Below are 27,985 nucleotides of genomic sequence, written 5' to 3' on the forward strand. Positions count from 1 at the left end.
TTTCGATAGACCCCGAGGCTTCACAAAGGGTGTTCTTCCGACTTGTTCAACAACAACGGTAACAGCATACTCTTGCCAATGAGACTAAAGTCTAACTGAGACTTCACGGAGCAATATAAATTCGCAGACAGAACAATCAGGCTTGTTTTTACTACAAATGTCAGATCCTTCATCACGCTTGGTCATGCTACCCAAAAGCAGATGCAGGCAAGCATGAAAGTTGAAAGCTTTTCTGATCTTACCATATCTACTTCAGTCTTCAAACACCATAACTACTTCACTCTTCAAACAGATAGAAAGTATGCTATTGACCCCAAAAAAAAAAAAAAAAAAAAAAGAACTTAAATGCACATACCGTGCCTGTTAGAGAAGTCAATTGAACAAAATAAATGTTTAAGGTTCCAAATACAAGAACAATACAAGGGGATGAATTCTGGACTTGTCCCAAAATTTCGCACGCTATTGCAAATTACCCAAAAAGGCAAGAGTGTAAGTTCTCTCCCCTTCCTCATTTAGATCTACACGTGAAACAGATTTTGCACCTTCCTGTCCCTTATACTTCTCAATTTTTTTGTTTATCCAGTGAAACCCAAAGAGATATACAATTAAATCTAGACCATTCAGAGGTTCTACAGCAAATTGATACAGCACGAGGCAAACAAACATGGAGGGAAACATGAACACACTCCATATTCCATTACATGGATGCCACACGAAAAAATGTTGAGCAAGGTCTCACAAATCCGTCCAACATTGTACCCCTTGGTTGACAACCTTTTGCTTCTTCTTGGTTGCCCGCCTCAAATTCTTCTGAGAATGGTGTCGAGAAAATAAAGCTCACATTTACTCAATATCACCATCACTCTAAGGATGATGTTGAGAAAGTAAAGCTAATTCTCACTTACCTGCATAAGATGTAAGCATCTCTCTGTTTCAGAAGCCACAACAACTTCATCATCTACCAACGCAAGACACAGAGACAAGCTAATGGGCTCAACATGGCAAATGCATCTCCACCAAAAAGAAAGACATACATACTTTGAAATCTCAGGTTATTCTCGGGGTTCGATCCTAGAAGATGTTAAAGATAGTATTTGCACGTAACCCTGTTCTCTTTTAATCCTATTAGTTTGTGTAAACTTGATTCTCACCAAAAAGCTTGTTTCCATAGAAACCATCATGTAGAGGAATAAAAGATCAATAAAACACGCTCCCCCCAAAAGCCACTTATGGGGGAAACAGTTGAGCAACCAGAACATAAATTCTTCCATCCAAAATTCGCAAGCAGGAAACTGTAAACAACTAACTGCAACGATAGTACTCCGTTTCTGCATCTAAACGCTACCCAATCCAATTTCCCTAAATCTCACAACACGACTCTAATAGTAGCTCCATTGAGTTTACCCTTCATCCTCCACTCTGTTCACCATCATAATCGGGCATTCACCAAATGATGGTGCCTTACCTTCCATGCTGCATATGGCCAAGTCTCCAAATCTTCATTCATGGAATGGTTGATTTCCCACAAATTATATCAGGTTAAACTTATGTTGATCATAATATTTTGGACATATCAAAACTCGATAGACAATTCTTTCCCCTTCCCTCCATATTAGGTGGGACCTCAAACATCAGATAGAGCTGAAGTCCCAACTACAGTTAAGGTCATTATCATGGCCACCTACGTCCATTAGGAAAGATTCACTTCCAAATGCCTTCAAAACCATTTGCTTTGAAGAGTTTGACCAACAGAAGTCAATTTCTCAACTCCCAGTCTCGTTACTTAAATGGAGACAAGCTAATCCCAAGACATGATGGCTAGAGGTCACTAAATCGAAAGTGAGGACCATGAGCCTCGAAAATAAATAGCATGCACTAGATAAGTGCACATATAGTAAAGTTTTTCAATCACGGAAGCTCAGGTTTCCAGACAGAAAAATATTGGTTGACAAGCATAAGGTGTTACTCCTTCAAGTAACTGTGATACAACTCCATATGAGCACATATTGTTGGACCCTGCCAATTTTATCTTACTCTTCCAAAAAGTCGAAGCCAGGTCACACTGCTTTAGCTGTTCAAAGTATAGAAAGCATACGTGCTTCTCAATGTCAAAGAAATTAGATTCAAACTAACCTATACTATACAGATGGGGTCCCCCATTTTTGTCCGACTAGCAATGACATTGAATATGGGGGCAGGTAAATAGTCAAGACAAAATCGACCTTCACATAGTCCAAATGGTCAGTCATGTAGCTAGAAAATTGCTTGTTCTTTCTGCATAAGATGAAGGACGAAGGAATCTTCCTAGGCAATCTCAACAATATTCACTATTCGATAAACTTGAACTTGCAGATTCTATGAAATATTGAATAGGCATATTTGCCTAAGAGCATTGTCATGTGCTGTTTCAATGAATTGGTGACGCAAAGATTGCTATTCACTTGTATAACAGAATGAGTAAGCAAATACCGCCTTACGATCCACTTGCAAGGGCAGCAAAAATAGACATTGATTTGCACAGAACAGTTATGCATCTAAATGCTACTTTTGACAAAAACCAATCATTTATTGGGTAAGAGATGGAACAACTAAATTAGAATTGACCCGGATATATAATCTATAAGAACTATATGTGAGAGTAAGAGACATACCTACTTGCTTTCGTTCCCACAGGATCATTGGCAGTCAACTAACATGAAGAACAACATGCTGCATAGCAATATACAAGATTGCACCACCCAGTCAAAAAGAAAAGTGTAAATTGAAAGCCAAACGTGATAAAGCAGAAAGAGGAAAGAACAACTTTAGAAGTGAGCATGCGAGTTGATACCTTAATTTGGGTTCTGTTATATGTATAGGTAATGTGAACCGATCCATCACTTGCCTCGATGACAGCAGGATATGAAAACTCCATCTCTAAGTTTTCTTCCAGGGTTAGAGCTTCGTGCCAAGAATCACCATCATCCAATGATGCAGCAACTTTGAGTATGCCCCTTGAAATTGTATTATAAGCAACTATGAGAAGGCCATTCTTCAGCTTAACCCCATCAATACCTAGCCAAAACAAAGAAACTAGTCCTTTAATTTTTCGAATGAAGGGAAGGTTGCTATTATGGCAGATAGTTGTCTCTCTGGCATTTGAAAACTAAAAGGGAATACCAAAATGGAGCATCAAGGGAAGTTTCAAAGCCACATTGAAAAAATCAGCAGTCGATGGCACCATTTGCTTAATTTGGTAAGTTCAGAGACAACCATCGCAATGAATTGGTAATTTGTCTGCTTATCAAATATTCCATCTATCATTGATCAAGTGAAGCATTGGATATTTTCAGCTCATTAGTTCTTGAAATGATGAAGCACCTTGTGCTAACAGATAGATGAACCAGCAAACACATTTTGATATATCCGATAGACCATTCAAATTGGATGACCAACATAATCTGGACAACCATTTTCGTGGCAAACAAAGACCCTACATTTCTAGCAGTTGCTCACTAAATGGGCAGAAAAAATTGATGTTCTCAATAATAAGAGATGATTTCGATCAAATTGAGAAGCATTCTAAGTTATGCCAGAAAAAATTGGCAATTAACCTGAGTTTGGGTTTGGGAGTTCAGTAAATTCTGCATAACCCCAATTCACGCCCCCATCATGGGATTCTGACATGCAAATTCGACCAATTCCAGTGAACGATCGTAATAGAACACGCAGGGTGCCTCTTGCAGTCTTGTAGGGAACTGGTTGGATCACACCAAGAGTCTCATTCTTTATGTAAATTGGGCCATACTTCCTCCATGTTCTACCAGCGTCTGGAGTGATCTGTATCAATGCACAACACATTTATGACAAAAATTCCCTAGACTTACTGCGATCTTGAAGATATGAGAGACTAAAAGTCTGACCTCCATCCATGCACCCCAAGAATTCCAACTTTCCACTGAGGATCCACATAGTAAGTGTCCATTATCAAGCAAGATAGGCTGCAGAAGATTTAGAGACACAGAATGATGTTGTACACGTAAGGTTGAGTTCAGAATTTAGGCTCACATAATTCGTAAAGAAATACATAAGTTTATTTATAAATTACATTTTGTACCTTATTCTTGATTGGTCCAAATATGCCTGGTGGAAGTTGTTCTCGTTCAGACCAGCTGACACCTTGGTTGTGAGATCTTTTCATGCATCCGCTCCATCTAAACTTCAATAGGAAGATCTTAGGAGTTGCAATAGAAATTTTTTTACTGGCGCAACATTGTCCTATTGGTGTACAGAACCATATGTTGGTAGAAGCTGAAAGGGAATAAAATGTTCTTGGTGCTGTCCAGTTACGACTTGATTCACATGACAATCAGGGATCTATAAAGACTAAAAACAATGCATAATAATTGTTACGTACATGTAGGCACACAAATACCAAACTACAATCACATTTTCATGTTAAGTGAATGACAGAATAGAGCAAGAAAAATGATGAGACCTTGTATGAATACCAGCATGCCACTTTTTTCTACCACTTGCTGTACAAAAACATGCAGCAGGGAAAAAACTAGTTTGAAGTGCCAAAAAGAATTAACACCAACAACATCCAAACCCTGTTCCCATTAAGTGGTTTCAGATTAACGCGTACTCTTGCACCATTCACCTCGGTTTAGCACCGTATATTCCTTAAAATCCAAGTTATGAACATGCACGGGTGCATAATCTACTAAGAAGTTTGGGACACATCTTTTCAGGTCTTTTGCTACCCCTTTACCCGGTGCCCTCAACATAAAGCCAGCTGTTTACTAGAGCATCTGAAAACTATCATTTATACATCCAAACTCTTTTAAACGAGGTTCTTTTAATTTTTCCTCAACTTGAACCACACAAACATAGTCTGAAGTATAAATCATTAAGGTTTCTTGAGCAACGAATAACAGGCAAAGCATGCTCGTCTCCACACAGTTATTTCGTGCAGAAGATGTTACTAGATCACCCAATTTTCCATGCATGAAGCATGGCAGCAATTATTCCTGACACATGAATTTTGCCCTTAAACTTAGGCGGCATCTATAAATTTGACAAGATCTTGGATATACTCGCACATCCATTCCCCCAGTATCGGAAGACAGTCATAGCCAAAGAAAGAAACATCTGCAACTTGTCCATTCATAATACAAGTAATTCGTCAAATCAATAAGAAGAAAGGAAATGAAAAAATTTCAGCTTTGTTTTTTTTATCCCCGAGAAACATAATGCAACTTGTCAATTTGGATTTATGCCAGGAAGATCTACCATGGAGGCTATCTTCTTGATACGACAGTTGATGGAGAGATATCGAGAAAAGAAGAAGGACCTACATATAGTGTTTATTGATCTCGAGAAGGCGTATGATAGGGTTCCAAGAAAGGTTCTATGGTGGGTTCTTGAGAAGAAAAAAGTACCTTCAAAGTATGTAGAGGCAATCAATGATGTGTATGATGGTGTTACTACATGTGTGAAGGCTTGAAATGGCACATCAAGTTATTTTCCAATCACAGTAGGCTCACACCAAGGTTCCGCTTTGAGTCCTTATCTTTTTGCCCAAGTTATGGATGAGCTAACAAAAGATATCCAAGATGAGGTGCCGTGGTGTATGCTATTTGCATATGATATTGTGCTTATTGATGAGACTAGGGATCGGATTAGCGCTAAATTAGAATTATGGAGAAGCACATTGGAGTCTAAAGGATTTACGTTAAGTCGAAGTAATACCGAATATATGAAGTGTGAGTTCAACACGGCAAGAGGAGGAGATCAAGAATCCGTGAATATGCTCGGACGAGAGGTAACCAAGAAAGAGGCTTTTAGATATCTGGGATCAATATTGCAAAAGGGGGGAGAGATTGATGAGGAAAGCCATAGAATCAGAGTAGGTTAGATGAAATGGCGCTAGTGCATCGGGTTTTTGTGCAATCACAAAATCCCTCTTAGGCTAAAAGGAAAAATTTATAGAACGGCAATAAAGCCCGCAATGCTATACGGAGCTGAATGTTGGCCAGCACAGAGGCAACATGAGCATAAAATGAGAGTAGGGGAAATGAGGATGTTAAGGTGGATGTGTGGTCATACAAGGATGGATAAGATAAGAAATGAAGATATTCGACGAAAAGTTGAAGTAATGATGATGGCGTAAAAGATGAAAGAGCATAGATTGAGATGGTTTGGGCATATTCTTCGAAGATCCTTAGATGCTCCGATAAGAACAGAAGTTTGTTACCGAGAGCATGACATGAAGAAAGAAAGAGGTCGGCTGAAACTTACCTGGAGAAAAGTAATAAAACAAAATTTAATGAAGTAGAAAATAGATTGGCGTACGGCTTATCTTAGGACGGAGTTAAGGAAAGCTATTAGCATAGTGAAGGGGCGGAATTCCTATGTTCCGGACTGTCCTTTTTAGTCCATTTTTTCCTATATATATTTATATATTTTTATTTTTATATATTTATTTTTTATATAGTTATTCTTTTCCCCCAATCGGTCTTGCTTTTATTTTATTTATTTTTGGGTTCATCAACCGCCGACCCCAACTAGCTTGGGATAAAGGTGATGTTGATGTTGATGTTGATGTTGAAAAACTATTGGTTGTGTAATTCTGGGCACTTCTAAAAAATGCATGTTCATCTGCATAACTCTTCATCAGTGAACAAAGAATAAGATCCAGCATAAAGAATAACTCATGTCCTGTCTCAAGACTACCCATTGTATGATATAAAAGATGTATGTTAAAGTAACATCATAAATGCCTCGATACATGCAATAGTAGAAGTTTCAATTCACCCATGGTCCACGTTGAACAACTAGGGTCTCCAGTTCCACACAGAAAGTCCCATGATTACAGCAGCTTCTTTTGAATATAGCTTGCACAGCCTTTTTGGTCACTCAAAATCACATGCTTCCAGGGACCAGAAAGGTCGGTATGTGTCGTCTCTGTATCTAGTGTATTAAATTTTGCCTTCCAGAATGAAAATAAATTCCTATGCCGAGCTCTGTCTCTTTCCCAAGGATATGGTCAAGAACAGTTGTACAAAAAGCAATCTCCAGACCACACAAAGGCACAAGGAATATGTTATGGAGGTCAAAATAGATGACAAGAAGAACTGCAACTGACAAATAAAATCAAGTAATAGGAAAAATAAATATATCAAACACAGGCCATATGCATATAAGTCCTCCAATGGAAACGACAGAAACAGCACACATTTACACAATCTCAAGTGAACGACAACTTCAGTTACGACATTATCCATAAAGGCTAACTGTGTTAAGTTTTAACTCCTTCAAAGTTCGCTGTTCCAACTAAAACCATGTACCCACCAGCAGCAACATATCCATGAAAAGAAAGTGTTCCGTTCCATAATCAGACATGTCATATGCTTCCCGACAATCATGAGATAAGACCACATGCAAGATGATTGAGTGTGGAACAGTTAACAAAGAAGCAACAGTGACAAGAGAAGGGGTACAATCTGTTGCGACTACTAAGCAACCAGCCCCTTAAAAAGAGGGTCATAACTAAAAAAAGCAACTGTGGCATAGAATATCTAGAAGGAATTGTCCCACTCAGAAGGACACATATAGTTTTTGTCCAAACTACTACTGAAAGCACTAATGTTCGGAGGAAATTACTGAAGGTTAGAGCCATTTACATCATGAGCATTGTTCAGTTCAGATTTGATGTACCTTTGAAAATCTTGCCCTATCTTGTAGAACAGCAACAGCTCCCCTGATGGAAGTTTGTATAAGACAGGATTCCACATTGGAATGTCTTCTTGTTCATCAACCATTTTCGGTGAATGCCAGCGTCCATTCTGCACCATTTTTTTTTTCAAATAATTACTTTTCATTGGCAACCTGTGCATAGCTCTTGTTACATAAAAAATTAGCCAGAAGAAAATCTTGTGATTTGGGACGTAGGCCTAGGCCAAAGCTAGTTACCAAAGGTGAAGCTTAACAAGATAAAAAATGTCCGCAATTTGAGATTCCGTCATTTTTGTTACATAGGTGAATGCAAGATCTAACATTCTATATTACCCGGTATCTCTGCAACCATATCTTGACATCAGGTGCCCCCTCTTTTGTACCTCCAAAATAAGCAACCAAAAAGTGATTTTTGTTAACCTGCAAAAATCCAAAGACACCCACATGTTTTATGTGAATTTTAGATGGGAGACACTGCAAATAGAGCAAAAATGACTAGTGAAGAACCTCGACAATGGTTGAAGCATGGCAGTTATTGAAAGGAGCAGATTTTGCAGGAAATGTGAATTCTTGTTCCACTGGCCCTTCAACGCGATAGTCCTTTGTCAAGTTTGAGCTCTGAGCCATCATGGGTGTCGGTCTACTTGCCTTGGGTGAATTACCTACTTTTCTGCACAGAGTTTTCGGCACATTCAAACGTCTTGGGACCTGAAGTGTCTATCAATTGGCACACGTTCATCATCATTTCTCTTGTGTCTAACGGGTGCCTATAAATGCTTCTATAAAGGCCTATGTGAGCTCATAAACAACAGTCTTTCTATGGTTTTCACACGCAGTAGTCAACAACAAGCACAGATTAAACCAGTTACATAGTATCTCATCCAAGCAAATCTTACACCACCTGGCAAGAAGCACTTGGGAATATCGAAGCAAGTAGCCAGAATGCGCTGCCAATCTCGAACTCAAGCGCCAATGTTCAGAGCTGAAGCTCCCAGAGAAGCCACAATGCAGAAGATTAGGGCGGTTCAAGACAAAAAGTAGCAAGAACAACGACGACGACGACCAAACCAGTGACCTCCACATCGTCACTCCACTATCAAAACCCCATGAAACCCCCTTCGCAGAGACGCTCACTTACATTGCCCAGTCCACTATAAGTACTAAGAAACGCCCACAACGCGAAGATCGTTGGGAAGAGAAGATTACGCCATCAAACAACTAACACCCCCCACAAAGACAATGACAGAAGGTGATGAAAGACGCTACCTAACGCAGGAGCCATTGCGTCAGACACAGCGACCGTTCAAAGTCAGATTTTTTTTTGCATCGGAAGATTTTTCGGTTAAAAATTCGAGCTCTTGCTTGCCAGTGGCGGTGGAGTAAAATGGGGTTTGACCTTCAAGAATCAGAACGAGAGCAGGAGGTACCGAGCTGGATTCCGCTCTGAATCTACATTGCAATCAAGAATTCTATAATAGCACTGGGCCCTGCGAGTGCGGCACACGTAGAGCTTTGATAAGAAATGAAAATTTTGTGGGTCACTTTCATTTCACAGAAAACATGGGAGTAGCTTTCATTTTCATGGACTTTCTCCGTGAAGAGGGAAAATAATTGAAAATGTCTTGAATAGGTGGTCAATTCAGTTCTAACATTTCAATTATATCAATTTAATTTTAAATTTTTTAATAACTTATCAATTTAATCATAAATTTTTCAATTGTGTCAATTTAGTCATAAGTTTTTTAATGATTTGCCAAACTTGTCCTAAACCTTTTAACGAATTTTCAATTTACTCCTTTCGGCTAATTACTCAAATAATAGGTGACAAAACTTTGGAACATTTAGGACTAAATTGACACAATTGAAAGATTTTGAACTAGCAATCGTCAAAATATTTAGGAAAAAATTTATAAAATTGAAAGGTTTAAGCTTAAATTGGCACAAATGCAATAGGTTTAAAACTTTCTTGATAATTTTTTCCCGTGAAGCAAGTGGTTCTTGTTTCTTCATTTTTTTTTCTTTTTGTAGTTTGTCTTTCGAAGAACAACTATTGACAAGAATACTAGTCATGCTTTTGTGTAAATTCGAGCCAAGATAAAAAGTTTATAGAATTTCACTTGTCTGCAGTGTATTTCACTCAACTTTCTTTAACCATATTGAACTTTTATTTCGATAATCTAGTTATTTCTGATGTTAATATCTTTAGCAACTTTTTTTTGTCTAAATGTATCTTAATTTTAGACTTCACAACCTATCCAGTAGTAACATGACATTTAGCTAAAAAAGGACTCCGGACAACTCAATCGGTCCCAAAAAAAAAAAAACACTATTGGAGACTCTCTTCCAATCATTGCAGAGGATCACTTTTCTTATGTCATAATCATGTTACTACCAGATAGGATCCCAGTTGCGTGCGCCTCAACACTAGTCGATCACCGATGAAATAGAAGCTCGGTGCTCAAGGAAGTGGAGAGTAATCTTTTCAAGTGGAGCAAGCCCATAGTTCTAAAAGAAATTGTGTTTCGGTGAGTGAGAGGATGAATGGAGATGCTATTGGATAAGTGAAATACCTTGAATGCTTGGTAGGGAGTTGGTGTAAGTCTATTATATGTGTACCTCTAAAAGTGAGTCAAAGAGGGCCGTTGATGTGTGATCGGTGCAGCCTTAAGATGAGGTGAGACCCACACGAATTAGGCGGCCAACGACTTAGCAGTATCGTGGTGGAGTGTGAGTTGTGTAAAGACTATCACCAACAGAAACACAGGCAGGCACACGAAATTGGCAAGTGTGAACCGAGAGTGCAGTGAGATTGCAAGATGATCTATGAATTGGAAAGGTCGGTGATGACCCTAAGAAAAGGTTACGATTGCAAGATGTGACGAATGACGTTGAGAAATAAGTATCATCATCTGTTTGAAGGAGGGAGTAAAGACGAAACTTCTTAAGGCGGGGAGAGTTGTGATGGCCTAAATTTATAGTTGATTTAATTAATGAACGGACCAATATTTATTGGGTTTGAAAAGCTAAATGGACGAGCTTTGGGGAATTAATATCTTGCACGCAGTTTGGGCATGAAGCATCCTAGATTCCCTCAATTGTCAACCGCTCCGACCCCCTTCTATTTAAACCACTCACCCTACCCTCTCCCCCACCTCACATGGACACACCCCCTCCCAACTCTCTCACCCTCATTTCTCAACCTCGAGCACTCCCCCCAACATCCCGAGCAAGGGCACGTCTTTCCACTATTTTGACGGCAACGACATTTACACCCTCCACCCCAAGCTTCCAAGTACACAACCCAACACCCTCCGTCAACTGCTCGAAGTCTTGCCATCACCGGCCTGTTGTTGAACTTGGACCCGCAACGCTTGAAAAGGAGCCCCGACTTGTCCCGCTATCCATTTCATCTGTCTTTGCCGAGCGTCAATTCCAAGCAAGTGTTCCTCTGATCTTTACTACTAAGATGGCTAATGTGCATAGAAGTTGAGCTAAATGACTTAGTATAGCCAATCGAGATTGAAACCCACTAATACTTGCATGGCCAAAAGAATGGTATTGCATGTTGATTCGGGTGGATGGTTTGGGTGGTTTAGGTCGTGGGTAGCTTGAATCCGTTGGTTGATCGTTATAGCAATTATTGAATCAAGGAAGATTGAGCTTGACATGGTAAAGAGGTGTTCGGCGAAGGGAGGCTTGTGGAGCCGTGTGCTAATGAGTGAGGTGGGGTGATTTTATGCCATATAATGGGGCAATGGACCCACACTTGTTGGTGTTAAAGACGAATGGTGGAGGGTGCAAGTTGAAGTGAAGCGGAGCGAAGACACTCAATCTCTTCGTGTTCGGCCGTGAGGGTAGGCAAGTATTACATAGGAAGGGTAGTCGTATATATTGCAAAGCAATGATTGGTCCTTATTCCATTATAACCAAGATGTACTCGCCTTTTTCCGTAGTGAACTATTCTTAATATGCCTTATTGCTTGTCGTGATAAGTTCCCCTTGGTCTATTGTCATTAGTTGGTTTAGTCATAATGATTAGAAGTTCTGCTGTTGAGTTGTACGCTTACCCTTAAGGGGATATTACCATTTTAGTTTATAGGTATGCTCATCGCCCCCATGACCCCATTCACTCGTTATGGTACCCCCATGAGCTATTTCGGTGTTACGGGAAGAGTACGATGCTCCCGACTTCCTATCCGTGTGCTTCTTCAATCACTTTATGGTGCTCCTGGTTGATATAGGGTTGTATACCATGATTGTACCTCTCAAATTCATATCAATCTACACTTGACTCTCGGGGCGGTTGTTCCTGTACCACACCCCAGGAGCTAGTGGGAATGACGGCAACATCGACGAGAATAGCTAAGGTTAGTAGAGCGTAGGGATTGGAGGCCCAATTGTACAAGAAAATTTTTGGACGATGAAGTGACACAGCAACTTTTTGAATGTTGGCCGTGAGGTAGCCAAGGTAGTGGCGACAAAGTAACATAAGGATCACATCAATTGGATGGGAGCCGTTACCTTTTGGATGTTCCCGGATGTCCGCTTTAGCTTTGTTTTGTTTTGACTTATAACAATGTAGTTAAACAGCTATCATATACATAAAAGTAATTATTTTATAAGGTTATTGAGTAATTTACCATTTGAATGTCCGTTTAAATGCTACAGGCTAGGAACCTCTAAAAGCTATATCCTTATGCGTCATGCCTGCGCTTTTTCCTTCTATATGCACTTGTATTCTATTGAGTCTTCCACATGCGCCCATTATATGTACTAAAATATTACAAGAGAACGCAATTTGTAAGGGATTAAGGACGGCCTTTCACAAGTTGGTATCAGAGCAAGATGACCGAGGGCCGCTCTTTATGACTTGGTATTAGAGCAAACGAGATTAAGGACCGGTCTTGACATGAAGAGATCAAGAATCTTATCATGATTAAATTAAAAAAAGAATAGCATTGCTCGCATCACATTGTTGAGCTGTATCCAAGATGATCTCATATGTGAATTTGAAGGTTTCAATAACGCTTAAGAAATTTGAGCTGCCTTGAAAGATAATTTTGGTGGTACATGAGCTAATAAATTGAGGAGGCTTGCGAGGGGTCAAGCTTGATACATGAACTCAAGATAGCAGGTCATACTCTAACTAATGATCAGCAAGTTCCGACTGTTATCAAGTCTCTTCTTGATAGTTAGGAGCATATGAAGATCAACATGACGTATAATGAGAATATCATAACGTTTAATGATATACCGTGTCATTTGGATTTAAAGGATGAGCGCCTAGAGTCTGCTAGATCATTTACATGTGCTTATGTTGCTAAATTTAGTTCACATAAAGCTTCGGCTTCAAGTGCAAGAGCAACTATAAGTTCAACAACAAAGGGAAGGAGATTAGTCGAGCACCCAAGAGAGTCAAAACCCTTCGACGCAAGAAGTGGGGTGGGAAGAAGGACAAGACTAAGATGAAATACTATAAATGTGAAAAGATGGGTCACTTCGCTCGCAAATGCACTGAGCCGAAAGGAGTAGCAAATTACTCCATTGCTTTAAGCAATGCTCTTGTCTCTAGCACTATAATACTTGTTGAATCGCATTCTATGTGGACTATGGACTCGGGAGCAATAGATTTTGTGATTAGGCTGAGGAGCATTAGTGGATATCATTGGATATTGCCTGGAGATAGATGGATAGATGTTGGAAATAACTCTAGAATTGAGGTGAAAGATATCGGCTCATGTAAATTGGACTTACAATGTGGTTGGACTCAATTCCTACATGATGTCCTCTATGCTCCCGTTGTTCGGGGGAACTTGGTCTCTATAGTTGTCTTTCTAAGATTATATTATGTTTTGAAATTCCATAGTGATTGTGTTGATATAAAGTTTGGCATAGTTGATTATGGTCCCGATTATGTACTAAATTGTTTTATGTTTTGAGACATTGACTTTGTTGTGTTTAATATCAAAGTTGATGGTTGTTTTTCCTTTAATTGCATCTTTCGGTAATTTGAATATAGATGCAAATGTTTGGCATGTTAGATTGGATCAAATTGGGTTAGAAAGAATGAAAAGATTAGTTAGAGATAGCCTTTTAGGGTCACTCGCTAATAACGACCTATCCATTTTGTGAATATTGTCTAGTAGGAAAAACAACTAGAAAACTATTTAGTAATGGAACCGGGGCTGAACTTCCATTGCAACTTATACATTCTGACATTTGTAGTCCATTAAATATAGGAGAGAGGCATGAAGCCTTATATTTCATCACATTTATAGATAACTTCACACGATTCGGTTATAATTTCCCGATCTCCCATAAGTTAGAAGCATTGGATTACTTTAGATGAAATATGAGTTCGATAGATAATCAATTAAACAAAACAATAATGACATTAAGAACCTATCGCAGACGTGAATATGTATCCGAACAATTCCGTCTCTTGTGATGAAAAGGGCATTATAAGGTATTTGACAATTCTTGACATCTCACAACAAAATAGGGTTTTAGAGAGAAGGAATATAACCAAATTGAAAATGGTTAATTTTATAATGGCATAGGCAAATCAACTTATCTAATTATGGGAGATGCGTTATTGATTGCATTCTATTTACTTAACCAATTACGCTCTAAATCAGTCACTTCCAATCCTTATGAATTATGGACTGGTAAAAAATCAATTTTAAGCAATCTGCGACCTTAGGGGTGCTCAAGATATGTTCATGACTCTTTCCATAGATATGGATAACTAGATCCTAGAGGGAAGAAATGTATCTTCATTAGATACTCCGAACACTCCAAAAGGTATGTGTTTATTGATGAACAAGGCGATAGAAGTGTGATTGAAATGGAGTCATGAGATGTCACGCTCTTGGAGAACAATTTTCCTAGTAAATGTAAGATTAATAAGGATTTCCAGTTTTATGAGATGAGAGATCCCGATAACACACCCACTAATGTTGATAGATGAAAATAATGATTTACCTCGCCATATTGGACCTAGTGGGAGTGTAGCATTGTCTAGTGAATTGAATCAACAAGGATTTCAGATACGTAAGAGTAATCATATAAGCAGTCCCATTGTCATTTTGAGATTAAAGGGGGAAGCATCTATGATTGCATTGCTACGCAAGATAATGCAGAGCCTAAGATAACTGGAAAGACTCTCTCATATCCCGACAAGGAAGAATGAAGAAACACTTTGGAAGATGAAATGGAGTGTATGAGAGCAAACCATGTCCGGAACATGGTTGATCTTCCACCCGGACGCAATGTTATTGAAAATAAATGTATTTTTAAGATTAAGCGTAGGGCGGATGGATTTATTGAAAAGTATAAGCCTTGCACTATGGCGAAAGGCTATACTCAATAAGAGGGTATAGGCAACCTTTCACCAATTGTAAGGTTTGCCTCAATATACCTCATCCTAGCTATCGTCGCAAATTTAGACTTAGAATTACATTAAAGGGATGTAAAGATAGCATTTCTCAACAGAGAACTAGATGAGGAAATCTATATGAAGCAACCGATAGATTTTATAGCAAAAGGTCAAAAGCAAAAGGTTTGCAAGCTTCATCGTTCGATATCTGGTCTTAAGCAATCATCTAGACAGTGGTACCTTCGCTTTTATCAAGCTATAACTTCTTTTGGGTTTATGATGATCAAAGAAAATCATTGTGTGTATGTCAAACGGTCCGAGGATAAAGTTGTGATGTTATTACTTTATATGGATAATATTATGTTAGGTGAGAATCATAAGGGTTTGGTTATCACCATAAAAGAATGGTTGTCTTTTTATTTTCGAAATGAAGGACATGAGAGAAGTTGCTTTTTATATTGGGAGTTAAGATAGAAAGTGATCATTCATAGGAACCTTCTTGCTCTATCTTACTTGTCTTATACTAAAAAGATTCTTGAACTTTACAATATGCAGCATTCTAGTCTAAATGATGCCCCTATCATATAAGGTGAATGACTAAGATCTGAGATGTGTCCTAAGACTATAGAATAAAAGAAAGAAATGAAAATTTTGTTTCTTACTCTAGTGTAGTCGGGAGTATGATGTATGCTATTATGTGTACTCAACCCGACTTATGTCATGTTGTTGGGTTAGTGAGTCGTTGCTAGTCAAATTCTGGTCAAGCACACTGGAAAGTAGTATAGAGGATTTTGAGATACTTTGAAAGGTAAATATGGACTATCACTCCATTATCGGGGGAGTTATTTGTGCTTAATTGATTACTTCGATACTGATTGGGGAGTTAACCTAGATGAGCGTAAATCGATATTTGAAAATGCGGTCTTACTTAATGAAGGTGCAATTTCTTAGAGAAGCAAGAAACCGACATGCATAGCTCTATGTACGATGGAGGTTGAATTTAATGGCATGCTTTGTTGCAGTGCAATAAGTAGTTTAACTAAAACATTCTTGAAAAATTTAGCCATTGTCATTGATGTTCCAACACCGGTAATCAAACAGTCATTGCTTACGTGAAAGATTTTAAGTATTATGGTACGATGAAGCGCATTGACATAAAGGATAACTTCATTAGAGATATGATGAGACTAGCACAAACACACATATATTGTTGAAAGGTACATCACTAGGCAATGATTGGCTCACTCACACGAGCAATCATCTCAAGCGCTGTAGTGAGCGAGTTAAGATGAGACGATATGTACAAAAGATGCTGGAAGAGCAAATTCCGTATATAATATATTTACGTCGCCTTGATTGAAATCAAGATGAGGTCTATAATTAATATGTGATAAGACCGAACTTGATAGTCCTACAATCATGTATGCCCGATGAAGCCGGATGCGAGAGCTTAATTGGGCATTGTTGAGAACGAGCTTATATAGTACTCGCGCTAAACATATGTACGTGAGAAATATGTGACTATGTTTAGGCTAAGATCCATATAGTGGATATGTTTGATAAATGACATAAAAGAGAAATCCATTATAGCATATAATTCATACTACATGTGCTTTATTCGACCTATAAGGGAGACAAGTATAATTATCTGTGTTTACTCATCATGTGAGTCCTTGAGGTAATCTATGAATTGATTACCTCATGTTGTACCATATGTTACTTCTGACTATATTCTCAAAGTGATGGATCAATGTTGTTGCTTTAGCATGTTATTAATGGTTATGTAATTAATATAGCTTTATGGAACATGTCTTGGAAAGCAGATGTTCTGAAATGGGGAGAGACATGAATGTGAAGGAAGACTATTGTTGTTTTACTTTTACCACATGTATTTACCAGTCAGCCAATTATATCGTTTGTTGTGAGTGCGGATGTAATTATAAATGCATGGTGGGTAAAGAATAGTCAAGCATAGCCTTTAAGAGATAGGTATACTTGGACTGATGTAACAAAATATGTACAGGATATTGTGAGACATTGTTTTTCCTTTTGGGGTTGTGGCTGTTATGTATTCCTAATAGGTGCATAATTGAGCTCCCAAGTACAGATGTACTCACTAGTCGCATGACGTATTTGCAAGTATGGATTGATTCTAAAGTAGATGATATTAATTACCTTATATTTTTGATAGAGTATTATCAAGCCGTTCATGTCCGAGTGAGAGATGTAATAGTAAGTCCATGAAAAGGTGTATTTGATACCTCCATGAAGGGGTGCGTTTGAGGAGACCCCACGAACAGGTACTTTTTCGAAAAAACTGCCTTCTTATCTTCTTATAGATAAGATCTGAAGGGGTAATCAGAATAGAAAACATAAAAAGACGAACGTATGTTTTCCTTCTCCTCTCTCTCTCTCTCTCTCTCTCTCTCTCTCAAACAAGAACAATAAAACACTAAAAGGCAAAACATCTTTATTTTGTGAATCGATCAGCACTTGCATCGTGGAACATGAATATCTTTCACTGTGATTATATTCATACCATTGTGGGTTGAAGATTCGATCTTGAATGCATCAGTGATTCAAAGAAGTTCTTCGACAATTCCGCAATCGAATGTCGATAGAGATTAGTCGAATTTGTCAATTTTAAATTCCAACAAAAACCAATATTTTTCCAACATATTCAATCATATTCAAGCAATCTCCATTATGGCCAGAAGACCATATTAGCTAAAATCTCTTGAGATCTTTTGATATTGTGAATTTTCCAATTATGAGGAAAACATCAACATGTGTTTTCAAATGATGCTCCAGTGTGCAATATACTCTATTTATGTTACGAACAGTAATTGTACAACTCGCGACTTACAATATTTCGTCCTCAACTCTGAAGAATGAAAGCATCCAATGGTGCAATTATACGACGATGAAGCTATATTTAGGGAGAATGATAAAACTTGCTTGCTGATCTCTTACGCCAGCAACACCTTTCCTACGATGAGGCCTCTTTTTTGTCAATTTTTGGATCGAACCTTTAAATAATACCTGTGATGAATTATAGAGCTTTTTAGGATTCATGGGAATGCAGGTGAGAAGGGAAGAAAAGAACACCCGAACCGTCAAACTACACGAATTCCTTTGCTTATTACCTGAACCGAAAACGTCCATCTTCATCCAGGGCTCCATACATCTGAAATCTCAAGTATATCGTAAAAAAACACCAAAGAACTATGAACTGACGAAATACAGATGAACTTATGCTAGCACTACTCATTGAAGGCCATCAGACGCACTTACCATCCAAAACTTGCAAAAAAAAAAAAGAGATGCGAATGGTACAACAACATTTAGAGTACATCGACACACGATTTGGCGCTATGCAGTTGTAAACGTCCAAGAGCAATGATGGAATGACTGGCGGATATTCCCAGCGACAAAGTAGTGATGTGAACATAAACTATTCTGAGAGGCTGGCTCTCACAATACGGAGCAAGAGCAGATAACTTCCCTTGGGGAGTCATCCAGTTTCTTCTCTGTTTCAAAACGAGTCCACTTGTAAGGCAAGATGTAGATTCATCGATATGCTAATAAAAAGTTTTCACTTTATGAAACCCTCAAGGAGGCCTGAAGTCTCCAAGAGAGCAGGTCTTCAGATTCCGGATGAGTGAAAGAAATATGCTGGTTCACCGTAAGTAAGATCTAGTTCTTATTTCACAATGACAAAGCAAATGATGAAGTCTCGCCAGGAATACTAGACATCATGCAATAAGCAAATGATGAAGTTTAGTTCTGATTTACCCATAAGTAAGATCTAGTCCTTACAAGCATAACCTAGTTGGAACACAAGTTGGAACTATGTAGCTTAATTCAAGTCCATACAACCATATATAGACTAATTGAATTGATTTGCATCGAGCTCGAACCTTCCCGAAGTCGAGATTGAACTTGGGTAATCGAGCTTGATCACACGTATGGATCTGTTACGGGGCGCTTGATAATCCAGTTTGGTCGACCTCGAGGTCTACTCAATTTGACTCATTATTTTTCCAAAAGAAACTTAACTCAATTACACTCTTATCCACTGATCAATTTTTTTTTCCTTCTTTCCCCTTTCCATGCTATTGGAGCACATGTATCAAGATGACAATCACATTGTCACATGTAAATCAACAAAAGAATGCTCAGTAAATTGCAGAGAAAACCAGACAATTTTCTGCCATCTCAATTTCATGGTTCTAGACCTGGTTTGGTGAAAGCACTCTGGATGAGACTAGCAGAATTAAGAGACCAAAATCTGGTCCTGCTGTGAATCAAATGGGAATATCACCCGCCAAATAACTATCAACGGTAACAAAGCAACAGAGGGATCTAGACAAGTACCACACCAGGAGACATTATTTAAATATCATCTAAAAGAACGTTCAATCAATCCTCTAGATAAAAAAATCTTTCATGGTTTTCGACAATGGACAAGACAAACCGTGTAAAATAAATGACATCTCCACAGCTCTATGCCATAAATATTTTGTTGCAAGAGTGGTGGAGAAGGAAATAGATGACATCACCCTCAAATCAGATGTCGAGTGCAACAGAGGGATTCACCAGCTTGCAATAAGTGAGATCAACTCTATAAGTTGCTAGACCAAAACACCATGTTCAAGTGTGCACGTAATCGGTTTAAGTTATGGACTCTTCATGTGGGTAGGCACGAAACAGAGAAAATTAATGATTGATGCCCTTTTAGGAAACAGTCTCTTTCCTTTGTTTTAAAGAAATAAATTCAGTTCTATATTTGTCAATCATGTGCCCAGGAGTGCCATGATCACGGGGTATTCTCACAGAATGGTGATGCATATAGAGCAATAGTGTTTTAAGGAATGAGGAAGCAAGGAATCGAAGTCAACGAGTACAGTTTAACTAGTACACTGGCAACTTGTGCAGCAGTTTCAGCTGATGCTTTTGGGGCACAGGTGCATTGCTGCATCATTAGGAGTGGATATGGAGTTAGTGCTTTTGTTCGGAGTGCGCTGGTTGACATGTTTTAAGGAAATGAGGAAGCAGGGTCTCACAAATCCGTCCAACACTGTACTCCTGAGTTGACAACCTTTTGCTTCTTCTTGGTTGCCCGTCTCAAATTTTCTGAGTGGTCCTGAGAAAGTAAAGCTCACATTTCCTCAATATCACCGTCCCACTGAGAATGATCACGAGAAAGAAAAGCTAATCCTGCCTTACCTGCATAAGATGTTAGCATCTCTCTGTTTCAGAAGCCACAAAAACTTCATCATCTACCAGTGCAAGATATAGAGACAAGCTAATGCCCTCAACATGGCAAATGCATCTCAACCAAAAAGACCAGACATCCATACTTTGGAATTTCGGGCTATTCTCAGGAGGTTGGTCCTAGAAGTTGCTAAAAGACATTATTTGGACGCAATCTTTTTTCTCTTTTAAGCCTCTTTAGTTTGTGTATACTTGATTCCCAGCATAAAGCTCGTTTCCATAGATAGAAACCATCATGTAGAGGACGGAAAGCTCAATAAAACACGCTCTCCCAGGTACCACATTCAAGGGACAAAAGTTGAATGACCAGAAGGTAAATTCTTCCATCCAAAATTCAGATTCACGAGGAAAGAGCAGGAAACTGAAAGCAACAAACTGAAAATATGGTACTCTGGTTCTGCCTCTAAATGCTACCGAATCCCTGGATAATGACCCTAAATCTTAACAACTAGATTAATAGTAGCTCTATTAAGTTTTCCCTTCATCCTCCTTTCAATTCACCATCAGGTTCGTGCATTCACCAAAGGATGGTACTTTGCCTTCCATGCTGTATAAGCCCAACTCTCCAAGTTCATTCATGAGATGGTTGATTCCCACGAACTATATCAGGCTAAACTCATGTTGCTCATCCATACATTGGACATATAAAAGCTCGATAGACAATTCTTCGCCATGTACTTTCCAGTTCTAGATTAGGTGGACCTCAAACATCAGATAGTGCTAAAGTGTCAACTACAAGTAAAGTCATTATTATGGCCACCTACCTCCATTAGGAAAGATTCACTTCCAAATGCCTTCAAAATGGTTTGCTTAGAAGAGTTTTACCAACAGTAGTGAATTTCTCAACTGCCAGCCTCGTCACTTAAATGGAGACAAGCTAATTACCAGACAGGATGGCTAGAGGTCATTAAAATTGAAATTTATGACCATGAGCCTCGAAAATAAATAGCATGAACTGAAAAATTGTGCATATATTACAGTCTTTAATCATGGAAGCTCATGTCTCCGGACAGAAATATTGGTTGGCAGGCATAAGGTGTTTCTCCTTCAAGTCACTGGGATACAACTCCATATGAACACGTATTGTTGGATCGTACTCCTTCCAGAAAGTTGAAGTCACACTACTTTAGCTGTTAAAAGCACAGAAAGCATATGTTCTTCTCAATGACACAGAAATCAGATTCAAACTAACCTATAATAATACATATGAGACCCACACTCTTGTCCAACTGGCAATGGCATTCAATATGGGGGCAGGCAAAAAAGAAAGAAAAAATCCAACCTCACATATAGTCCCAATGGTCAGTCACGTAGCTAGAAAATTGCTTGTGCTTTCTGCAAAAGATGAAGGACGAAGGAAGTCTTCCGAGAGAATCTTAGCAGTATTCAATCTTAGTACTATTTGATAAGCTTGAACGTACAGATTCTATGAAATATTGCACAGGCATATTTGCCTAAGAGCATGGTCATTTGCTGTTTCAATGAATTGGCAATGCAAAGATTGCTATTCACTTGTATAACATAATGACTAAGCAAATACCGACAAACGATCCACTTGCATGGTCTGGTAAAATAGACATTGACTTGCAAAGAATAGTTATGAATCTAAATGCTACTTTTGACAAAATCAATCATTCATTGGGTAAGAGATGGAACAACTAAAATAGAAATGACCTGCATGTAAAATGGGGACAATATGTGAGAGGAAGAGACATACCTACTGGCTTTCGTTCCAACAGGATCACTATCAATTAACATGGAGGACAACATGCTGCATAGCAATATACAAGATTACATCCCTCGGTCAAAGAGATAAGTGTAAATACTCTGACAGAGATATGCAAATCGAAAGCCATAGTAAAGCAGAAAGAGCCTACGAACAACTTTATAAGTGAGTATGCGAGTTGATACCTTAATTTGGGTTCTGTTATATGTATAGGTAATGTGAACTGATCCATCACTTGCCTCGATGACAGCAGGATATGAAAACTCCATCTCTAAGTTTTCTTCTAGGGTTAAAGCTTCGTGCCAAGAATCACCATCGTCCAAGGAAACAGCAACTTTGAGTATGCCCCTTGAAATTGTATTGTAAGCAACTATGAGAAGGCCATTCTTCAGCTTAACCCCGTCAATACCTACGCAAAACAAAGAAACTAATCCTTTAATTGTTGGAATGAAGGGGAGGTTGCTGTTATGGTGGATACTTATCTCTCTGGCATTTGTAAACTAAAATGGAATACAAAAATGGAGCACAAAGGGAAGTTTCAAAGCCACAATGAAAAATCAGCAGTCGATGGCACCATTTCTTAATTTGGTAAGTTCAGAGACAACAATCGCAATGAATTGGTAATTTGTTGTCTCATCATATACTCATCTATCATTGATCAAGTGAATTGGACATCTTTAGCTCATTAGTTCTTGATATGATGAAGCACCTTGTGCACTGCACATGCAAACACATTTTGATACGTTCGATAGATCATTCAAATTGGATTTACCAACATGATCTGGACAACCTTTTCATGGCAAACAAACACCATTTCTAGTAGTTTGCTCACTGAATGGACAGAAAAGATTGATGTTCTCTTATATCAAAAGATGATTATGCTGGAAAAAAAATTGGCAATCAACCTGAGTTTGGGTTTGGGAGTTCAGTAAATTCTGCATAACCCCAATTCATGCCCCCATCATGGGATTCTGACATGCAAATTCGATCAATTCCTGTGAATGATCGTAATAGAACACGCAGGGTGCCTCTTGCAGTCTTGTAGGGAACTGGTTGGATAACACTCAGAGACTCGTTCTTTATGTAAATCGGGCCGTACTTCCTCCAGGTTCTACCAGCGTCTGGAGTGATCTGTATCAATGCACATAGCATATATGACATTCCCTACACTTTCTGGGATCTTGTAGATATGAAAGATTAAAAGTCTGACCTCCATCCATGCACCCCAAGAATTCCAACTTTCCACTGACGATCCACATAACAAGTGTCCATTATCAAGCAAGATAGGCTGCAGAAGATTTAGAGACACAGAATGATGTCAAATACTTACAGTTGAGTTCAGAATTTAGGCTCACATAATTGGTAAAGAAACACATAAGTTTATATGTAAATGACATCTTGTACCTTATTCTTGATTGGTCCTAATATGCCTGGGGGAAGTTGTTCTCGTTCAGACCAGCTGACACCTTGGTTATACGATCTTTTCATGCATCCGCTCCATCTAAACTTCAATAAGAAGATTTTAGGAGTTACAATAGAAATTTTTTACTGACGATTGGTGTGTAGAACCATATGTTGGCATAAGCTGAAAGGAAATATAAAATATTCCTGATGCTGACGAGTTATGACTGGATTCACATAACATTCAGGGATCTATAAAGAGTAAAAATGATGCATACTAATTGTCATGTCCATGTAAGCACACAGATACCCAAACTGTTTACATGTTAAGTAAATGACACAGAATAGAGCTAGAAAAATGATGAAACATTGTATGAATACCAGAATGCCACTGTTTTCTACCACTTACTGTTCAGAAACGCGCAGCAGGGGAAAAAAGAGTTTGAAGTGCCAACAGAATTAACACCAACAACATCCAAACCCTTTTCCCATTAAGTGGTTGCAGATTAATGGGTACTCTTGCACCATTCACCTCAATTTAGCACTGTATTTTCCTTAAAATCCAAGTTGTGAACGTATGGGGGTGAATAATCTACTAAAAAAATTTGGGACACGTCTTTTCGGGTCTTTTCCTACACCTTTACCCAGTGCCCTCATCATCAAGTCGGCTATTTACTAGAGCATCTGAAAACTATCATTTATAGGTCCGAAATATTTTAAACAAGATTCTTTTATTTTCATCCTCAACTTGAACCACACAAACTTATTCTGAAGTATATAGTTAAGCTTATTTTTTCTTGACTATTCAAATAACAGGAGAAGTATGCTCGTCCCCACAAAGTTATTTGGTGCAGAAGATGGTAATAGATCACCCAATTTTCCATGGCTGAAGCATGGCAGCAATTTGTCCTGACATATGAATGTGCCCTTAAACTTAGGTGGCATTCAAAGATTTGGCAAGATACTGAATATACTTGCGCTACTTCATTCATCCATTCCCCCTGTATCAGAAGATAGTCATAGCCAAAGAAAGAAACAGCTGCAAATTGTCCATTCATAATACAAGTAATTCATCAAATCGACAAGAAGAAAGGAAATGATAAATTTCAACTTTACTTTTTAACCCCAAGAACTATTGCTTGTGTAATTCTGGGCTTGGCACTTAAAAAAAAAAATGCACGTAACTCTTCATCAGTGCACAAAGAATAAGATCCAGCATAAAGAATAACTTATGTCTTGTCTCAAGACTACCCATTATACAAACAATATAAAAGGAAAGGCATGTTAAAGTAACATCAGAAACGCCTCAAGACATGCTATAGTAGAAGTTTCAATACACCCATGGTCCACCTTGAACAACTAGATTCTCCAGTTCCACACAGTAAGCCCCATGATTAGCAGGTTCTTTTGAATATAACTTGCACAGCCTTTTTGGTCATTTAAAATCACATGCTACCAGAAATTGGAAAGGTCTGTATGTGTAGTCTCTGTATTTAGTGTATTAAATTTTGCCTTCCAGAATGAAAAGAAGTTTCTATCCCCAGCTTCACCTCTTTCCCAGTGATATGGTCAGGTACAGTTGTACGAAAAGCAATCTCCAGACCACATAAAGCCACAAGGAATATATTATGGAGGTCCAAATCGATGGCAAAAAAGAACTGTGACTGACAAATAAAATCAATATCTCAAACACAGGCCTTATGCATATAAGTCCTCCAATGACAACAGGACAGAAACAGGGCACATTTCCACAATGTCAAGTGGAACAACAACTTCAGTTATGACATTATCCATAGAAGACTTAACACATTAACATAGAAGCAACAGTGACAAGAGAAGGGGTACAATCTGTTGCGACTACCAAGCAACCAGCCCCTCAAAAAGAGCGTCGTAACTAAAAAAAGCAACTGTGCAATAGAATATCCAGAAGGAATTGTCCCACTCAGATAAAAGACATAAATAGTTTGTGTCCAAACTACTACTAAAGAAAGCACTAATGTTTGGAGGAAATTACTGAAGGTTAGATCCATTTAAAACCTCAAATCAAAATCTGATTGGTGATGGCAGAAGTACCCCCTTGGGTTTTGATAATTGGCACCCTAGAGGTGTTTTTTGGATGTATATCCTAGAAGAATATTGATGAAAAGTATCAGAGGTTGTATCTGGGAATGAGTGGGTTTGGCCTCCAGCAAGGTCATAGTTGTTGGTAAAATACATTCTGCTGTTTGTTTGTCATGTTTCAATGCTCTGCTATGCCTGATCTAATTGTACTCACTGGCTCCAATTCTAGATTTCTTGCTCAATCTGTTGCTCGGAATCTGGTCAGGAAGAAGAAGGAAAATGTTCAGTGGAACAGGCTCGTTTGATTACTCCAAATGTTTCTGAATTTCCTCTTATCTATTGCTCAACAAATTGTCTACTATGGACAGATTTAATAAGTGGTGCTCCTTGGCTAATCAGTAATCAGTGTCTCCTTTGCAAGGTGGATTCTGAATCCAGTCATCATCTCTCCATAGCATGTTCAGTCCGTAGTGCTGTTTGACCGTCCCTCCTTCAGTTGATGGAGATTTTTGCAACCTGCTAGAGGCTGGAATTTTGAGGTGGACTGGATTTTGCAGATGACGAAAGGCAAAGCTTTTGCTAAGTTATTGTTGAAAGTGGCCCAGAATGGGGCTACGGAATATCTTTGAAAAGAAAGGAATGAAGCTCTTCATAATGGATCCAACCCTCAGATTGATAGAGTGAAATGTCATTTTTAGCTCTTGAGTGAAGATGAATTTTATCTCGCTAAGAAGAAGATAAGCTTATCTGCTGATACAAGAATTTATGAGAATCAGGGTGTTTGGTTTCCTTCTTTACAGCTTGATCTCCTTGAATGGATGTAATTAGGCTTGTGCTATGTGTGATATTGTTCTGGGTGTTGTGACTTTATGACTTGTCTTTTGTTGATTTTGTACATGTAGTTTTGACGGGGGCTGTGACTTGTTATTTGCGCTTCTTGATGGGATTAGTCTACCCATTATCTTGGTTTTATGTGCAATATAAGTAACTTAATTGCCGAAAAAAAGAACAACGAATTATAGGTCTTACACTTCATAAACTACAGATAGAAAGAAATTGACAGCTTAAGTTGTCACACCTCATTTTCTCCTAACACCTAAATTAAAGGGTAAAGCTTCTGGAAATACAGGCCAAGATAACTAAACCACAATTACAATAATCTGTATCCAATCTACATCATGAGCAATGTTCAGTTCAGATTTCAATGCACCTTTGAAAATCTTGCCCTATCTTGTAGAACAGCAGCAGCTCCCCTGATGGAAGTTTGTATAAGACAGGATTCCACATTGGAACATCTTCTTGTTCATCGACGATTATGGGCAAATGCCAGCGCCCATTCTGCACGTTTTTTTTTTAATAATTACTTTCATTGGCGATCAGCATATAGCTTTTGCCACAATAAAATTCAGCTGGGAGAAAATCTTGTGATTTGGGACATAGGCCAAGGCCAAAGGCAACAACCGAAGGTGAAGCTTAACAAGATAAAAAACATCCACAATTTGAGATTCCTTCACTTTTGTTGACAGATGTTACATTCAATATTACCCGGAATCTCTGCAACCATATTTTAACATCAGGTGCCCCCTCTTGCGTGCCTCCAAAATAAGCAACCAAAAAGTGATCTTTGTTAACCTGCAAAAATCCAAAAGCACCCGCATGTTTTATGCAAATTTTAGACGGGAGAGAATGCAAATAGAGCAAAAATGTCTTGTGACGAACCTCAACAATGGTTGAAGCATGGCAGTTATTGAAAGGAGCAGATTTTGCAGGAAATGTGAATTCTTGTTCCATTGGCCCTTCAACACGACAGTCCTTTGTCAAGTTCGAGCTCTGAGCCATCATGGACGTTGGTCTACTTGCCTCAGGGGAATTACCTACTTTTCTGCATATTCAAACGTCTTGCCACCATGAAATATCCACGTATCAATCTGCACACATTTATCATCACATCTCTCTGTGTCTAAAGGTGCCTGTAAATTCTTCTATACAGGCCTATGTGAGCTCATAAATAACAGATGACAACATGGTCTTTCTATGGTTTTCGCACACAGGAGGCAACAAACAAGCACAGATTTAAACCAGTTACAATAGCATCTCATCCAAGCAATCTCACACCACCTGGCAAGAAGCACTTGGGGATGTCGAAGCAAGTAGCCAGAATGCGCTGTCAATCTCGAACTCAAGCGTCCATTTCTGGGGCTGAAGCTCCCAGAGAAGACACCATGCAGAAGATAAGAGCGATTCAAGACAAAAAGCAGCAACGACAACACCGACGACGACGACCAAACCAGTGACCTCCACATAGCCACTCGACTATCAAAAACCCCACTTCGCAGAGACGCTCACGTACATCAAATCCATTCGACTAAAGTACTGGAAACACCCACAAGCGCAAAGATTGTTGGAGAGAGAAGATTACACCA

At 38.7% G+C, this 27,985-nt stretch overlaps 2 protein-coding genes and 1 long non-coding RNA gene across 10 annotated transcripts; 1 reads left to right on the top strand and 2 right to left on the bottom strand.

The window, feature by feature from the left end:
* Positions 1-363: 363 nt before the first annotated feature.
* Positions 364-9,225, bottom strand: LOC115736149. Of its 3 annotated transcripts, none has more exons than XM_048278239.1 (11): positions 8,986-9,225; positions 8,621-8,701; positions 8,227-8,381; positions 8,053-8,139; positions 7,702-7,829; positions 4,097-4,193; positions 3,903-3,980; positions 3,594-3,819; positions 2,831-3,054; positions 2,652-2,709; positions 364-905 (listed from the first exon to the last, which is right to left on the bottom strand). In XM_048278239.1, exons 3-10 carry the CDS (start codon positions 8,347-8,349, stop codon positions 2,686-2,688), a joined length of 987 nt encoding a protein of 328 aa, XP_048134196.1. In that variant the 5' UTR covers positions 8,350-8,381; positions 8,621-8,701; positions 8,986-9,225; the 3' UTR covers positions 364-905; positions 2,652-2,685. The 3 variants fall into 3 exon arrangements, with proteins under 3 accessions (XP_048134196.1, XP_048134195.1, XP_030523541.1); XM_048278238.1 differs by having other exon boundaries at positions 8,227-8,389; positions 8,986-9,224; XM_030667681.2 differs by lacking the exon at positions 8,986-9,225 and having other exon boundaries at positions 8,227-8,389; positions 8,621-8,943.
* LOC115736148 lies at positions 364-27,946 on the bottom strand. 6 transcript variants are annotated; one of them, XR_004014859.2, is made up of 11 exons: positions 27,681-27,945; positions 27,282-27,444; positions 27,108-27,194; positions 26,773-26,900; positions 23,505-23,601; positions 23,311-23,388; positions 23,006-23,231; positions 22,286-22,509; positions 22,092-22,145; positions 21,467-21,504; positions 1,764-2,029 (listed from the first exon to the last, which is right to left on the bottom strand). XR_004014859.2 is itself a non-coding variant. In XM_030667675.2 (10 exons), exons 1-9 carry the CDS (start codon positions 27,863-27,865, stop codon positions 22,122-22,124), a joined length of 1,212 nt encoding a protein of 403 aa, XP_030523535.1. In that variant the 5' UTR covers positions 27,866-27,945; the 3' UTR covers positions 364-905; positions 22,092-22,121. The 6 variants fall into 6 exon arrangements, 4 of the variants coding, with proteins under 4 accessions (XP_030523535.1, XP_030523536.1, XP_048134194.1 ...); XR_007198248.1 differs by lacking the exon at positions 1,764-2,029 and adding an exon at positions 21,657-21,709 and having other exon boundaries at positions 21,101-21,504; positions 27,681-27,946; XM_030667675.2 differs by lacking the exons at positions 1,764-2,029; positions 21,467-21,504 and adding an exon at positions 364-905.
* Positions 1,423-21,306, top strand: LOC125314903. Its single transcript, XR_007198249.1, has 2 exons — positions 1,423-1,538; positions 20,984-21,306. It is a non-coding gene; the product is annotated as an uncharacterized LOC125314903 (long non-coding RNA).
* Positions 27,947-27,985: the final 39 nt, after the last annotated feature.

Source organism: Rhodamnia argentea, chromosome 4 (assembly GCF_020921035.1).
Source record: "Rhodamnia argentea isolate NSW1041297 chromosome 4, ASM2092103v1, whole genome shotgun sequence".
NCBI lineage: Eukaryota > Viridiplantae > Streptophyta > Magnoliopsida > Myrtales > Myrtaceae > Rhodamnia > Rhodamnia argentea.

Bases quoted from the DNA above. Each gene is read 5' to 3' on its own strand.
- LOC115736149 (XM_030667681.2), bottom strand. From the start codon at position 8,802: ATGTGGAGGTCACTGGTTTGGTCGTCGTCGTCGTTGTTCTTGCTACTT. The intron at 8,390-8,620 runs GTGGTGTAAGAT...AACTCTGTGCAG, and splicing joins TCCCAAGTGCTTCTTGCCAG to AAAAGTAGGTAATTCACCCA. The intron at 3,981-4,096 runs GTACAAAATGTA...AATCTTCTGCAG, and splicing joins TTGGACCAATCAAGAATAAG to CCTATCTTGCTTGATAATGG.
- LOC115736148 (XM_030667675.2), bottom strand. From the start codon at position 27,865: ATGTGGAGGTCACTGGTTTGGTCGTCGTCGTCGGTGTTGTCGTTGCTG. The intron at 23,602-26,772 runs GTGCATTGAAAT...ATTGAAGTTTAG, and splicing joins ATAGGGCAAGATTTTCAAAG to ATGGAGCGGATGCATGAAAA. The intron at 22,510-23,005 runs GTTGATTGCCAA...TGTTTTGCGTAG, and splicing joins ACTCCCAAACCCAAACTCAG to GTATTGACGGGGTTAAGCTG.